Here is a 15,866-nt window from a genome sequence, read left to right as displayed (position 1 = left end):
TCACTATAAAACAGATCCTGTGCGATGTAAATAGTGACCTTTAGTTGTTCAAAAGTACCAAACGCAGAGAGCTTTACCTTTCAGTACAAAGTTGTTTGCGTCATTGAAAGCCCTATAAAGCCCCAATCTCATGACTGTATTTGCGAGTCCGTAAGTGTCTGCAATCATGTATCTGCACAGTATGAAGGTTAAATTGCGGCTAAGAGGTTCGCCGTCACTACTCTACATTGTTCTAAGTTTTATTATGTATAGATCCTTCAGGCTATAAGCGATATCCTAATACATTCTCCCAGGATATAACAGACTCTTCCACTCAAGTTTACTTATCCTTTATTAAATTATCACAAATATTACAGAAAATCCATACAATGGCAGGACCCTTACCACCACCACCACCACATGAAGGGGTTATATGGAATGTATTGCATGTAACGTATGGGGGAAAATATACATTACTAATGGTTAGTGCACACGGCAAGGAGCTATAGACAAGTCTTCTGGATCATACACAGACCCCGGCAGTAAGAGTGAAACAGGATAAAAACCTAAGGATGGAGGTCACTTACCAAGAATGGCAAAGCCAAAGCAGACTCCGAGCTAGCCCTCACTATGGCCATACTTGTATCATTGGTACAGAATTCTGTGCCAGTTCTTGTGGGTAGGCCAAGGCTACACAGCAGCATAAGATTGCAATGTTGTATGGTATCTAATGATGGTGACCCATAGGTACCTGGACCACAACCAAACAGGCGGCAGAAATCATCCCCTCCTGGCTTTCTGTGCAACTGTGTTCATCATCATTAGTTGTGACTGGCAGCGTGACATTTACAGGGGTTTATTAGAAGTGGAATATTGAGCGCCACTTCCTCTTCTCAGGTATAGACGTCACATTCATTGATCACATGGCCATGCTGCAGCTCAGACCTGTCCAAATGAATGGGGCAGAGCTGCAATACCAAGCACAGCCACTAGACAAGGTACAGCGCTGTGCTTGATCAGGAGTCCATGGCAAGCAATAAAATTCCAGAGCCGCAGACAACCCCTTTAACATCTTAATGTTTCAGAGCCAAAAGTTGTTGAATAGTCCTAGTCTTAAAGGGTTAATAAGCAATTAGATACCGGTAAGTAAAGTTTGTCACCCCCCCCCCCCCCCCCCTCCTGGGAACAGCGCCACTCATGTCCAAGGACTGTATCTGGAATTACAATTGTGCATTATTTAGATGAATGCAATATCTTACCATAGGTGAAGCATTAAACATACAGCAAAGGTCACAGTTCATGGATTAACTTTATCACCAGATAGGATCATCATCCAGATGGATGCTGTGGATTATGACCCCACCTATGTGAAACAGGATATTTCACAAGAGGACATCTTTATTTAAAGGGGTTTTCCAGAATGTATGCAATGAGACTACCGATAGTGATTTGATAGAATATCAATGTCTGGATGGGGGAAGCAGAAAACAAAGGGATTTGGACGTAAATGAATCCCATTATCCTTTCCTAAGATAGCGCCATCTGGTGACGTGTTGAATTTAAGAGAAATCCACACTGTATTTGTCCCATTATCCTAGGCTTGGATGGTGATCCTTGTGAAGTCATTGTTGGTCATGGAGATCACGATAACACTAGAGGCGTTTGCCATGATCTATAACATATGTGCTGACCATGTTGCCTTGATATATCTATGGCTCAGCAGCTCCAGTGAAGGATGCAAGGCCCAAGATGGAGGCGATATGTGGACATCATGGCACCAGAGCTGCAATTTATTGACTCTTTATTCACATCTTAAAACCTCCAGACTGGAACCAATATCAACAGATGGATCCCAAGAACACACATCATGACTGTGATAAAGAACAGATACAGATTAGAACAAAGTCAGAGATCGTCAGAATTGATGCAAAGACCTGGCTCCAATTTTCTATTGCACAAGAATGGAGGAGTGACTGGAAATCCATGTTAAGACAGAAGATGGCACTTGAAGAAGAGGAGAATACTGATAAAGACATACACGTATATACTTCATATTAAAAGGCACACACATATATATTTTATATTAAAAACACAAACGCAAGGCACCATCTATAGACTTATTCACATAGAGCAATGTGCACATTCACTGGATGCTACATCCTCATCCAGTTTCACACAAGTCCTTCCCGCTAAACATCTGCGGCCCCCTACACAAACTAATGCCATGTCCCGGGATGGTAGAAGCCCACCAACCGCCTTCCCTGAAATTCAACGCCTCAAAGCTTTATTTATAGAAAGCAGACAAATGGCTGCGGTCATATCCTTAAAGCATCAGCTTATTAATACCGAGTTGTCACCAAAACCCTGTATTATATAAGGGATGTTCCATATAGATCACCACAAAAGAAAAAAAAAGACCTAGTCTTGGCCCCTAAAAATGACCTGTTTCAATGGAATGAAATACAGATTTTTGGATTTTCTTTAATGTAATTTAACATAATGACCAGCAGGGGTCACTCTAAATAATCTGACATTTACAGGATAGAAGTCATTTCCGCTATAGACTGTACTTACAAGGACTATATACTACAAAGCTTTCCTAGATGTGAAGCAGAGGGGATGAAATGTCTGTGGAAGGTGGGCGCTGTGTACCCAGATCACTGCGGCGGTGGCAGCACAGGAGGCGAGGGTAGGCAGACAGGCAGGTCGTACAAGGCACAATACCAAAACATAAATATCCTTCAGGAATCTTATTTTTGGTTACAACATTTTTGAAAAATAACCATTAGAAACAACCAAGATGGAGGAAAAGTTCTGCCAGGGCCTGACGCTCAGGTAAAACCTGGTTTAATAAGGTAGCGAGCGGACCTCAGTGACATACAGAACACTTGTAACCTGCTCCTCCATGGTAGAAAGCACCGGCGGAGTGAACACATGGTCCGAGTCCTCAGGCCGCAGTGTGACTTATGGAGTGTTACTAAAGAGGACAGAGATCCGGACCAAAGGACTTGAACAAAGTAGATGGAAGACTGTGTCACTCGTTCTTGGGAGTCGGCTGATCCAGAGACTTCAGGCCGTCCAGGAAGATGGTGGGGGTTAATATGTGAGTGGAGCCTGAGACACAAGAGGCAGAGAGTAAAGTCAGGGAAACAGAACTGTAGGAACACGTAAGGGGTGTAATGGATTAAAGGGCTTGTCCAGGAACCCTCTGTCCCCCTGCTCTGTTGTCTGCCGTGGCCCCTTTACTGGAAGTCCTAGGCCTCACCAGTCACCAGTAAGGAACCTGGCATCACGTGATTGGTCTTAGGGGTCATGTGAGCCGCAGGACTGACAACAATGAGGCCCTGCAACAAGCCAGGACAGACACTGGTGGTGGACAATGCTGTGCTGGGGACAGGAGGTTTTTTATTTTTGTTTAAATTCTTATTTAAAAAAAAAAAAAAAAAAAGTTGATGAAAAATATTTGACACTGATGGAGAACCAATAGTAGAGTTTTACCCACATTTTAAAGGAGTTGTCCTATTATAGACACTTCTCTATTGGCAGGAAGAGGGGATACGGGGCTGCCAGGACTGTAATCTCCAGCAGCCCTATAGAAATAAATGGTGTGCCGGTCACACAAGCCCAAAGGTGCTCTAGTCCCCAGTCCTTGGACGCTTATCCACAACAGGACAATCCCTTTAATATCCACATTTTATCACTGTCATGCGCATAAGCCCAAAGGGGTTGGGCAGCCATATTCTCTCCCAATCTGACAAGGACATGAAGGGATGTAATCACACTGTGGAAACGGTCCAACGTTCATAGGAATAGGACCCAGCCATTGTCTCAGGAACTTTCCCCCCTGTCATGGAGAGTCTCTAAAGTCACTTCATGCTTCATATCAGATCTGACAGGATCCCAAAGGGTTTGTTCCCCATATCATCCCAGAAAGAGCACCTCAGATAGTGCCTGGTACTGCAGCTCAGCCCTCAGCATGTAACACTGCAGTACCAGTCCATGGACAAGAATGGCACCATTGCTAGGAAAAAATAATAAACCTAATATAAAAATAGGAGACTAGATCAACCCCATAGTCAAACCAGCAGATTGTCCCTGGGGCCTGTCAGATAATGGAGGGAAATATGTTAAGTCTAAAGTAATCAAGTGAAGGCAAAAGAGACCCCCCTGGTACCCCTGAACCTGGACAAAAATGACAGCACAAAACCTACCAATCAGAACCTCCCATTTGGAGTCTGTTGCTTTGGTCAGCTCATAGGCACATCTCATTTCAGACATGGAAACTCCTCCCATGACGTAGACAATAAGCCGCGGCCCGGATCTGTATTCTGCAGCACTGCGGGTTTTGTGCCAATGACCGAAACGAGCACTGGGAAAGAGAAACGTATAGTAAAAAAAAAAAAAAAAAAAGTGTATGAATGACTGAATGAATAAAATCAATCACAAACTACCGTATTTTTTGGACTATAAGACGCACTTTTTTCCCCAAAAATTTGGGGGGAAAAGAAGGGTGCGTCTTATAGTCCAAATGTGGCGCCTGGCACCCGCTGTACTAGAGAGGCCGATGCCAGCGAGGGATAGATGCCGGGGCCTGAGACATTGCTGCCCTGCCCTGCATGAAGCCAGCAGCGGGAGGAACTGCTATTCCGCTCCTTCGTCCCCCCCGCCGGGAATATCCGCATCGCTCCTGCCGCTGTTGGCTTCATGCAGGGCAGGGCAGCGATGTCTCAGGCCCCGGCACCTGCCTCTCTATTACAGCGGATGCCGGGTCTGTATTGGCGGCCCCTTCTCCCCTGGGGCCGGTCCCCACCGGCCCCATACCTGTAAAGTTGCAGGCCAGCTCCTGCGCGGCGATATCGCATGAGCCGACCTGTTCGGGTGACAGCCAGGAGCCTAATGAGGGCTCCCAGGCCTGTCACTGCTATATTACTATTGCGGCTAGTCCATGACCATCCGTAATAGTAATGTACAGAATGTCCCATAGACGGCAATACAGTCTATGGGACTTGCAATCAAATGACTGTAGGTTCAAGCCCCCCCATAGTAAAAAAAAAAAAAAAAAAGCTTTAAAAATATATAATAAAAAAATTAAATAAGTAAAAGTTCTAAATCACCTCCTTTCCCTAGAATATATATAAAAGTAGAGAATCATATGTCAGACACATACATATTAGGTATCCCTGTGTCCGCAAATGCCCGGTCTACTAATAGTTCTCCTGTACGGTGAACGTCAATATCACGATTGCTAAAGCGCCAGGTTTTTTTTTTTTTTTCAATAAAAGGTTATCTAAGCAATAGACATTCCCCAAAATGGTATAACTAAAAAGTACATCTGGCCCCGCAAAATAAAAAAACGCCCTATACACCCCCGTTGCCCTGTTGCAAAACTACAACTCCCATTTATTAAATATTTTACCATTTTTTGCTTCAAATTTTTTTCCCCTATTTTCCTCCTCTAAAACCTAGGTGCGTCTTATAGTCCGAAAAATATATTTTTATATATATTAATGCCCAGACTAAATTTCCTCACCTCACCACGGTGGTCTGAGTGCTGCCCACTTGGTTGCAGGGTTCTGATACAAAGGGCCATTGTTTCTTATCCAGCTTATCTTCAATGGCATCCTATAAAAGGGACAGGGTGGTCAGAGAGCGCGGACTCATTCACACACAAATATCTGAGGCCATTTATAAAATACCAACAAAAAGGAAGATCCTATCTAGGGTTAATTTAAGGCCTGGGGGTTAGAGGGATCCTGTGGCGTTGAGCTTGCAGTCTAATCTACAAGTGTAAGGTAATGAAGCTGAACAGCTTGATGCAGTTTTCTGAGCTTAGGAGTCCAGTAGGCGGTCCTACTCACTGCTTTATAGATGATAGGACCGCCCACTGGACTCCTAAGCCCAGAACAGGCAGCGATAAATAACATGAGCTCTGTAACAATACAATGGAAATACTGGGGATAAAATGCAGGGACACACTTAAGGTCCCTCAATCTTCCACACATAAATTAGCAGTAGGAGTCCTAAATTTACCTCCATGATGTCTTTTAGGGCTGGTGTCCAGCGAGACAGCTGGTAGGTGGACTCTGGCCGGATCTTTCTGTCGGGTTTGTTGGGTGTGGAGCATGGTTGCTGCAGGAGACAGACAGCAGATATTCACGTTTCATGGATTAGATACAGAGGTATATAGGATGACAGACCGTGACAAACACCGTACAATATGGAGATTAGAATAGGACGAAAAGTTGGACTAACACTAAGCGACATTTAGAGGCTCATTCCAGAAAAAGTGGGATAAAAGTGACTGTTAAGGATCTGAAATTTAGAATCATTGGGGTCTGTTCACTCAAGGTGATAAACTGGAGTCTCTCTCTGGGTTTGGGGGATGGGAAATTCATAGAAACTCAAAAGCACAAAAACAATCAAGACACGGAGAAAAGAGGTGCTGCAGCAGGAAAGGTTATTTGCTACCTGTCCAATAAGTACAAGCATTGTACGTCAGAAATCTGAAAGAGACTGAAAAGCAATGTACATGACAATATAAGAGCATACCCCTGATATCACGCGGGCTCCCAGGCGCTGCAGGTTGAGAATGATGTTGCTGTCGCTCTGTATGTTGGCATGCTGGATTAGTTTGGTTAGGTTTTCCTCAGTTATACCTACGTGTGACATAATTAGAAAAAAAAGCCATTCGCTTATTAAGAGTCAGTCATGCAATGATAGGTATATACAGTAGAAGAGAAGAGATTGTAAGCTCTTGCGAGCAGGGCCCTCAGTCCCATTGTGTGAAATGATTCTCTTTGTAATGTATCCGTCTGTATTTTAACCCTACAAATTGTACAGCGCTGCGGAATATGTTGGCGCTATAGAAATAAAATGTATTATTATTATTATTAAGAAGGAACATTTCCACTATCTTGTAGTTCAGTGTGTGGCCACTAGAGGTGTGGTACAAAATAACAGCTCCTTTACACAGTTATACATCTACAATGGTATATAGTGCTTGTAGGGCATATGCCCTATTATATGTGGACACCATGGATGGGTGACAGTATGTGGCTCACCCACTTGGGGATCGCTCTATGAGCGAGAATGGAAAGTAACTCTGCAAGAGCGACTCCTGCAGACTCATGTACGGCCACCATGTAATCCTACATTACTGCTTGTCTGGCTAGGGAATGATCCCGCAGCACAATCAACCATTTCTTAAAGGTGCCAGGAATCGGATGGGAAATGAGTTGACTCAGATTAGTAGGGACTCATTTAGGGGACAGAGTCAGTAGTAGATAGGTGTAGTACAGATCTATATATTAGACAAGAACCTTTGAGTGACCCATAGGAGGCCCCCAAAAAGAGACATACCGTTCTTTAGGTAAATATATAGCACAATAATACGGATTTTGTCATATGGTTTGACGGCTGGATCCAGTAGCACAGGAACAATAATCTTCATGGGGTCCTTTAATTTTTCACCTTCAGAGTCGGCACCCATGGCCAAGTCCTATAAGATGATAAGGAGGATAAACTTGTGTTTGAGGTGGGGGTCTCCTCCATAACAGTACAAAGACATTTGGGACCTTCCATGTCCTCCAACATGAGGTGTGTTATATACAGCTCACTAACAGCACAGGCATCTTTGCAACCGGGACAGATACCGACAAAAAAATGGCACTGTGCTGAATTCAGTGCACTGTCCGCTTTGAAGCAGTATGGGACACTCACCGTGTTAGAGGACATGAAAGGTTCTCTCTTTAAAGGGAGTTTTCAGGTTCAAATTAACATCGTTCTCCACTGCTGTTACTCTAAGACAGTGGTTCTTAACCTTGTTTGAGGTACCGAACCCACCAGTTTCATATGCACATTCACTGAACCCTTCTTTAGTGATACATAAAATATGATTTTTTTTCCAAATTCAAAACATAGGTATATGTTTTTTTACTGGTACACAAAATGAACCATGCATAGGGCCTAGGGTTCGATCGAACCCTGGTTAAGAACCACTGGTCTAAGATGTGACGGGACTTTACACACTGTAACAAGTCTTCTGTATGCGGACGTACCTGCTCCACAGCGCACAGTTTGTCTATGCCTCCTTTGAAACACTTCATGCAGTCTTCTGCCAGGTGAAGGTGTGTGGAATACTGAGAGAGAAAAAAAACGAGAGAGAAAACACTAAATATGGAAGACTTTGCCTAAGGGAAATCTGGAGATATGATTGGAATAAAAGATCACAGCCTGTTACTTGTCATCTCTCGATCTGTACAGCCCCCAGCGACCCCAGGGAGATGAAGGAACTTTTTTTCAGGTCACCCCCACTGTTACCCATCACAGTCTGGTAAAGTCATCTCTCAGTGTACAGCATCCAGTGACCCCAGAGGGAAAGGATACAGGAACTTGAAAGTTATCACTAGAGATGAGAGAGTACTATTCGAAACAGTGGTTTCGAATAGCACAAAACCATAGGAATGAATGGAAGCGGCCGGCACGCAGACTTTGCCGGCAGCCGGCCGCTTAACCCCCTGCGTCCATTCATTCCTATGGCTGCGTTCTGTTCGAAACAGCCGTTTCGAATAGTACTTGCTCATCTCTAGTCATCATAACCCCCACTCCCCAAACACACACTTACAAAGCAGACAAGTGAGAGACCTTTGTCAGAGGTATCGGACACATTGAAGATATCTTCACGTAGACATAAGTAGAAGTGTCAAGAATCAGCAAAATAGCCTCCATTCTTATTTTGATGTTGAGAGTACAGATCTGCTTGAGCCAGATTTTTAGCCACAAATCTTTTTTTATTATTATTATATTTTCTCAAGACATTACACTTAAATTAAGCCAAAATTGCATTGAAAACACCTAGGAGTGTAAGGGCGGGTTCACACCTGCGCCCGGTCTCCGCTTTGTGGGTTTCCGTCTTCTGCCTGAGAACCTGGACAGGAGATGGAAATTGGCAGTCGGTGTTCGTCCGTGAGCGTCTTCTGGTCTCTGCGGCAAAACAGGTTTTTTTTTTTTTTCCCCCAGACACAAAGTCCTGCATGTCTGGTTAAAAAAAAAATAAAATAAAAATAAAAAATGGTTTCACCGCGGAGAGGCAGAAGACGCTCACAGGCAGACACTTTGCAAACCCATTCAAATGAATGGGTTTGAAAAGTGACTGCCAGGTTTCCGTCTCTTGTCCAGTTTCTCGGGCAGGAAACGGAAACCTGCAAAGTGTAGACCAGGCACTGGTATAAACCCGCCCTAAGATGCTGGGTGACAGTAGGATTTTTATTTGCTCACTTTTCACACATTTAACAAAACAAAAAAGTTATAAAAAAGTCCTAAAATACAAACAGTAGAAATCCTTTAAAGAGGACCTTTCACCGATTTGGGCACAGGCAGTTCTATATACTGCTGGAAAGCTGACAGTGCGCTGAATTCAGCGCATTGTCAGCTTTCCAGCAGTATATAGAACTGCCTGTGCCCAAATCGGTGAAAGGTCCTCTTTAAGTACTGCATGCCCTGTTCACACAGTGACTGACAGCTTTTCTGGTAGGAGTGTGTACACATGACTACAATGTCTGAGCAAGACAGGAAGCAAGTATGGAATGCTGGAAGATTTCAGCTCTGAGGCCTTCAAAATTGTAACTGCAGCACAAGCTACGTGAGGTCATGAATTCATAGCGTTAAGGTCCTTGCACACAACTGAACCCATGTGTGTGTCGTAGTGCTCAGACTGGCTGGTACATAGGAGTCACTACATCACAGTGATGTCTGGAACAGTCCGATCACTACAGTAATGACCTGACAGTGTTATGTCAGCTCATTACTGTAGTGATCGGCTTTCCAGGAGCGCAGTGCACCAGGTTGTAGTGACACCTCTGCACACGGCCATGGTTAGTGTGAGACATATAGCCCACACATGGACTGGTTTCCACAGATGGGACTCCGTTATGTGTAAGGGCCCTTATTTGAAATTTTAGTTCTAGCAATTCCATATGTAAGCTGGCACTCAGAAGGGGACATGCCAGCGCTTACCTTATTTAATTCTTTCTGATATTGCGGCATCTTTTTCAGTATCTGAGACAAGTCTTTGATGTTTGCCTTAAAAGAAAAGAAATAAATAAATAAAAACACACGGATACAATTTACAATAGAGAGAACGCAAGGAGACGCTGTGAGACTGACACCTTCAACCTACTCCTGCCGTCCACCTGGGATTTGTAATGCTGCAAGTTACTTGCTTTGCTTCTTTAAACTTGACAACATACATTAGATGGGCATCAACCAAGTCCAATGATTTTGGTGGGACTGAGAAATAATCTAGTGGTAAAGTCAGGAGCACCACTTACACACAATGTTAGGGAAGAGAATGGGCAGCCATGTTGGACTTCTATTACCAAGTCCTTCAGTCTAGTCTATTTGGATACACGTAGACATGTGACATGGGCTTCGTCAAGAAGAAAATGTTTGCTTCAGGAATTTGAAGCAGCTACCACCTCCCATTGAAATATTGGGTGGAAGATTTCGAGGCATCTTCTGCATTAATGCAACATCAAATTCCTACATGTGAACAATCCCTAAGGAGAACAAACCGTGCCAGAATGTAAATGAGTCCATCATAGAAATCATGAATATGGTGATGGGAAGCCCAAGGCAAGAGAAGACGGGACGTTGTGTAAGGAGGCGATGGCCATGTCCATAATCATAGCCCTCATCAGTAATAGGTCAATAATAATTCTAAGAATAAATAAGGATAGATTGGAGCCTAACATGTACGTAAGACACCTTTTTACTCAAAGCAGAACGTCCCTGTTTACTTGTGCGCCCCCTTATGGTCCATTTTTAAGCAAAAAAATAATATGGAAAATGCCAATGCAGCATAAAATCTACCTTGTCCGTTGTCATTCTTTTACTCTCACAGAAAGATCTCAACAATTCCGTCACTTTCCTGAAAGAGATATGGACACTTTACCAAGGATCCCAGAGAACATAGAAAGCAGCCACCGAAGGATATAAGATATAGTCTCTTACTTGGAGACATCGGCGATGTGCATATGGCGGAGCTCCACCCACAGGTCATCGTCTTCGTCTAGAAGGACCTGCTTCTCACGGGAGTCTCCTATGCCGGTGGTCTCATAGCTGGAAGACAAAAGGAAAATGTGTATGACAAAAGATGTCAATAGTGGCAGCTGCAGAACAGCTTTATTACTCTACTGTTCATCACTGTAAATAACACGCCCGATCCCCCTCTTCTCACAGGAGAAAAGCCGCCAGAGAGGTCTAGTGGTTAAAAAGCTCAGCTATTGAAGGTATATGGTCACATTACATATGAGCCTCTAAGTTTAACGCACAGCAGCTGACACCATACATTTCCCACACTTATATATGGATGACCTATCCCCAGGGAAGGTCATCAATATGTGATTGGTGGGGGTCCTGTTTAAAGAGGCCTTCATGCTCACAAGTGTGGTGGCTTCTTCTATAAGCCAATGATGTCACTTATTGCTCACATGATACAGCCGCAGGACCGTCCCATACAAGTAAATGGGGCTGAGCTGCAATACCAGACACAGCTAATACAAGATGTACAGTATTGTGCTTGGTATGCCGCTGGAACCCAATGGCTTTTACAATCAGCTGATCTGTGGAGGTCCCCAAAACTCACATATTAATAATCCCTAAATATAAGGATTGTCTAAGATGGTAAAAAAATAGGGTCAGCTTTTATCACCAGGAACAATGAATCTACAATGCCACATAACATAGACAATAGTTCTACACCCCTTTAACCTGATCTATATGGTACAAGCTGCGCCCTTGTATAGTCACGCAAGATATACGAGGGTAGTCTGAAAAGTTTCTGGCCTCCACATGTAGATGGCAACACTCGTCAACCAAAGTTGGGGAATGTGTTCGCGCATGCGTTGGAACGTACTCACAAAAATTTCAGCCATTTTGACGGTCTTTGTAGTGAGTCTATGCGCTGTCTTATTTCTTTGTTAGGTCGGAAACTTTTCAGACTACCCTATATATGTATATAACATTTCCACACCAGGTGAAGTGTGAGGTTTATCAGGCAAACTTTTTTGCTGAATATTTTTTTATTCCACTGTTGTAGTCAGTACGCTCCCTATAATATAAGTCTGGAGAAACTTTTAGAACTCTCTGTGCTGTGCCTTTACTCAGTTTTTCCTCCTCCTGGAAATATAGGAATACACTGAAGCCAATCCCTATTCCCTTGGCAATCTGATACCATCCAATCTGTGGCGGCAATGTCTGACTGTGTAGGGGCAAACCTTACTCACAGATGGAAAGAAAAGTCAGTTGTCAATTTAGTCACATTTCCAGGAGGAATAACAGAGGAACCAACCAACAATTTAGTCTTTAAAAACATGTGCCAAAATGGTTATTTTATGATGAATACTAAAACAGACAAGTCATGAGAGAGGACAGTACTGCACCCCTGGGTAACTGGACATAAAAACCGCAGCACCCGCTACCAGTGGCAGAGCTGACAGGACTTCTTCTTGTTCATTGAACACACATGGAAGGGAAATGTATTGCACCTACTGGTATATGTCTTGCTGAATATCTAGGAGGTCGTAAGCCATGGCCTGAAAGGTGAGCTCATGCAGGAGAGGAGATACGGGGTCATAGCCACGATCCACTATCAGGAGCTGGGAGCGGGACTTGTCTGGGCCCTGGGATGGGAGAAACAAAGGGGAAAGGGGGTAGGGAATGGGACAATTGGGCATGACATGAAGAAGCTTCAACAAAGGAGAGATGAGAGACAGGGTAATTGTACAGAGACCAGAAAGGCAGGAAAGGCTTGTGGGACAGGAGAAGGCAGCATGGAGGTGATGGACAACATGGAATCATAGATATTGCCAAGTGTGGTTAAGCACAGCAGAATAGTAGAGGATTCTCAAGGATCTTACTTGGCTCTGAGGAACAAGTCTACACAGTTAAGAGAAGAGTCACAGTCCATGATGGATGCCTCACCTCTCCCATGCTGGGGTTGTCTGCTTTGAATGCGTTCAGCCGATCCTGCACCATGTGAGCGAGGGTGGTATTGTCCTCATAGCCACTGCAATAGCAGAATCAAGAATTACATGACCATTAATGCAAGTCCATACATGGCGCAAGACTGAAACCTACCCTATATAGCCAACTGCGAACAAGCCGCCCATACACCTACCTCCTCAAGGGTACAGATCGCAGCAGCTGCACACACAGCACTTCTGCACATAAATGAATACCCTGCCACAAGAACTGGTGGTTGATCTCTTTAACACCTCAGCCCACATTACCCAAGGTACACATCACCATCTTGAATAGATTACGTGTATGTGGCCATATGTGGATGGTGTAGTATTTGGTCCTACTAATAAAGGGGTTTAATTGCAGACTAAATAATTGCTGACCTACCTTTAGGACAGGTTGCTATTAAAGATCAGCAGGGATCTGGCACCCGGCCCCTCGGCCAACCGGCGGTTTCACAAAGCTGCAGCGTTCAGGTGAGCACTGCGCCCTCTTCACCACTTACCATGCACAACACTGTACATTGACAGTGCTTGGTAGTACAGCTTAGGGCGGGTTCACATCTGCATCCCAGTCTCCGCTTTCAGGTTCTGTCTTCTGCTGACAGGAGACGGAAACCTGGCAGTCAGCGTGCGCATATGAGCGTTTTGTGGTCTCCGTGGCAAAACCGGTTTTTTTTTTTTTTTGACCAGACACAAAGTCCTGCATGTCCAACTTTGTCTTCGGTTAAAAAAAAACAAACACAATTTAGCCATGGAGACCAGAAGACGCTAACGGGCGGACACTTTGCAAACCCATTCAAATGAATGGGTTTGAAAACTGCCCGCCGGTTTCCGTCTCCTGTCCAGTTTCCTGGGTAGAAGACGGAAATTGAAAACGGAGACCAGGACGCAGATGTGAATCCGCCCTTAGCCCATTCACTTAAACGAGACCGAGTTGCGATCAGGTCATGTGACTGATGAACATGACATCACATGGACTGTGAAATAGAAGCGACGCTCGAGGAGCAAAAGCACAGAAAACCAGTTTAATGTTACTCTGGTTGGCTCCACCATGTGTGTGACTGCACCGTCACAGGGTACTTACCTGCGGTATCGGACAGATGGATACTCCTTTAAGGTCTCGCACAATGTGGCGATCTGTTCTGCCAGCATCTCCAGACATCTGTTGCGAACTTCTTTTTCTACTTTGCTAAAGAGAGTGTGGAAAGAATCCTTGGCATCTAGACAGTAGACCTGGAAGTAGATCAGCATCACGGGATGGGTTAGGGACAGTTTCATTGTATCTGTCTATGGAGGAGCAACAAGACACTGAAAATCACTTAACCCCTTAAGGACCCGGCCATTTTTTGGTTTCGCATTTTCGTTTTTCCCTCCTCACATTTCAAGAGCCATAATTTTTTCATTTTTCAGTTCACAGAGTCACATGATATTTATTGTTTGCGGGACAAATTGTACTTTGTAATGGCACCATTCAATATGCTGTGCAATGTACTGGGAAGCTGGAAAAAAATTCAGAATGAGGCGCAATTGGAGAAAAAATGCATTTGCGCCATTTTCTTATGGGTTTAATTTTTACAGCGTTCACTGTTTGGTACAAATGACATGTTACCTGTGTTCTACGTGTCAGTACGAACGCGGTGATACCAAATTTATATAGTATTTGAAATGTTTTGATACTTTTAAAAAAAATGATAAACTTTGCAAAATAGAAAAAAAATTTTGTGTCATCATGTTCTAACACCTGTAACTTTTTCATATTTCCATGTATGGAGCTGGTTGTGGTGTCTTTTTATGCGGGACAAGATGACGTTTCTATTGATACCATTTGGGGAAAGATCTGATGGTTTGATCACTTTTTATTCAATTTTTTATAGGAGGCAAAGTGTTGAAAAAAACGCTTTTTGGCGGTTTTTATTTTTTTTGCCGGTACGCCGTTCGCAGTACGGGATAAATGTTTTAATATTCTAATAGTTCGGGCATTTTGGAGCGCAGGGATACCTAATATGTTTAATGTTCTTTAATTACTTTTATAGCTAATCTAGGGAAAGGGGGGTGATTTGAACTTTTATATTTTTTTTATTTTTTTAATACTTTTAAAAACTTTTTTTTTTTCTTCTGTTACATTTATGATCAGACCCCTTAGGTACCTTGAAACCTAGGGGGTCTGATCGCTCATACTATTCACTGCAATACTACAGTACTGCAGTGAATAGCAGAATCCCAGCACTTCTATTAGAGGCTGCCTCTGGCATCGTCTAATAGATCTAGTGCAGAGACAAGCCTGGAAGCCTTCAATAGGCTTCCGGCTGTCATAGCAACCGATCACCGCCCTCATGTGATGTTCAGGAGGGCGGCGATCGGCAAAACATGGCGGCGCCCATGCCGCCGGCGCCGTTTACACACTGCGGTCACGTTTGACCGCAATGTGTAAAGGGTTAACAGCAGCGATCGGCTCGGGCACCGACCGCTGCTGTTATTGGCAGGTCCTGGCTGTATGATACAGCCGGCATCTGCCGTGTATGGAGTGAGCTCAGCGTGTGAGCTCGCTCCATACATCCCCATGTGACCCATGACGTACAGTTACGTCAAGGGTCGCTAAGGGGTTAATAAAAAGCTCACGTGTGTAGACCTTGATGCTACATACTTGTTGTGGTGCCCCCTGGTGTTCTTTTGTTTTCCTTTCAGAATGTCCCCATAATGTGCACAGAGCTGGTGGTCACACATGCTCAGTAGCTCAACCCTACCACCTGGATCCTCTTGTACATGAAAGAAGGAGTGACTGCGGATACTGTACAGGCCAGCCAATAGGAATCAGCATACTAGATGTGCAGATAGGTGTCTATAAGAGCTCCATTACCTATCCTG

General features: G+C 44.0%; 1 protein-coding gene across 1 annotated transcript in view; it reads right to left on the bottom strand.

The window, feature by feature from the left end:
- Positions 1-332: 332 nt before the first annotated feature.
- Positions 333-15,866, bottom strand: part of STXBP2 (syntaxin binding protein 2) — a 34,352-nt gene continuing 18,818 nt past the window's right edge. The window contains exons 7-19 of the mRNA XM_075272853.1: positions 14,086-14,234; positions 12,961-13,045; positions 12,529-12,659; positions 10,990-11,097; positions 10,849-10,906; positions 9,994-10,059; positions 8,037-8,117; positions 7,339-7,477; positions 6,529-6,635; positions 6,010-6,108; positions 5,510-5,601; positions 4,191-4,348; positions 333-3,093 (exon numbers count right to left, since the gene is read on the bottom strand). Of these exons, the coding sequence (XP_075128954.1) occupies positions 3,014-3,093; positions 4,191-4,348; positions 5,510-5,601; positions 6,010-6,108; positions 6,529-6,635; positions 7,339-7,477; positions 8,037-8,117; positions 9,994-10,059; positions 10,849-10,906; positions 10,990-11,097; positions 12,529-12,659; positions 12,961-13,045; positions 14,086-14,234 (1,353 nt within the window). The 3' untranslated portion in view covers positions 333-3,013. The remainder of the gene's footprint in view (positions 3,094-4,190; positions 4,349-5,509; positions 5,602-6,009; positions 6,109-6,528; positions 6,636-7,338; positions 7,478-8,036; positions 8,118-9,993; positions 10,060-10,848; positions 10,907-10,989; positions 11,098-12,528; positions 12,660-12,960; positions 13,046-14,085; positions 14,235-15,866) is intronic.

Source organism: Leptodactylus fuscus, chromosome 5 (genome assembly GCF_031893055.1).
Source record: "Leptodactylus fuscus isolate aLepFus1 chromosome 5, aLepFus1.hap2, whole genome shotgun sequence".
NCBI classification, from domain to species: Eukaryota; Metazoa; Chordata; class Amphibia; order Anura; family Leptodactylidae; genus Leptodactylus; species Leptodactylus fuscus.
Note: the sequence above shows the minus strand (reverse complement) of the source record. Positions and strands in the feature narration are given on the sequence as shown.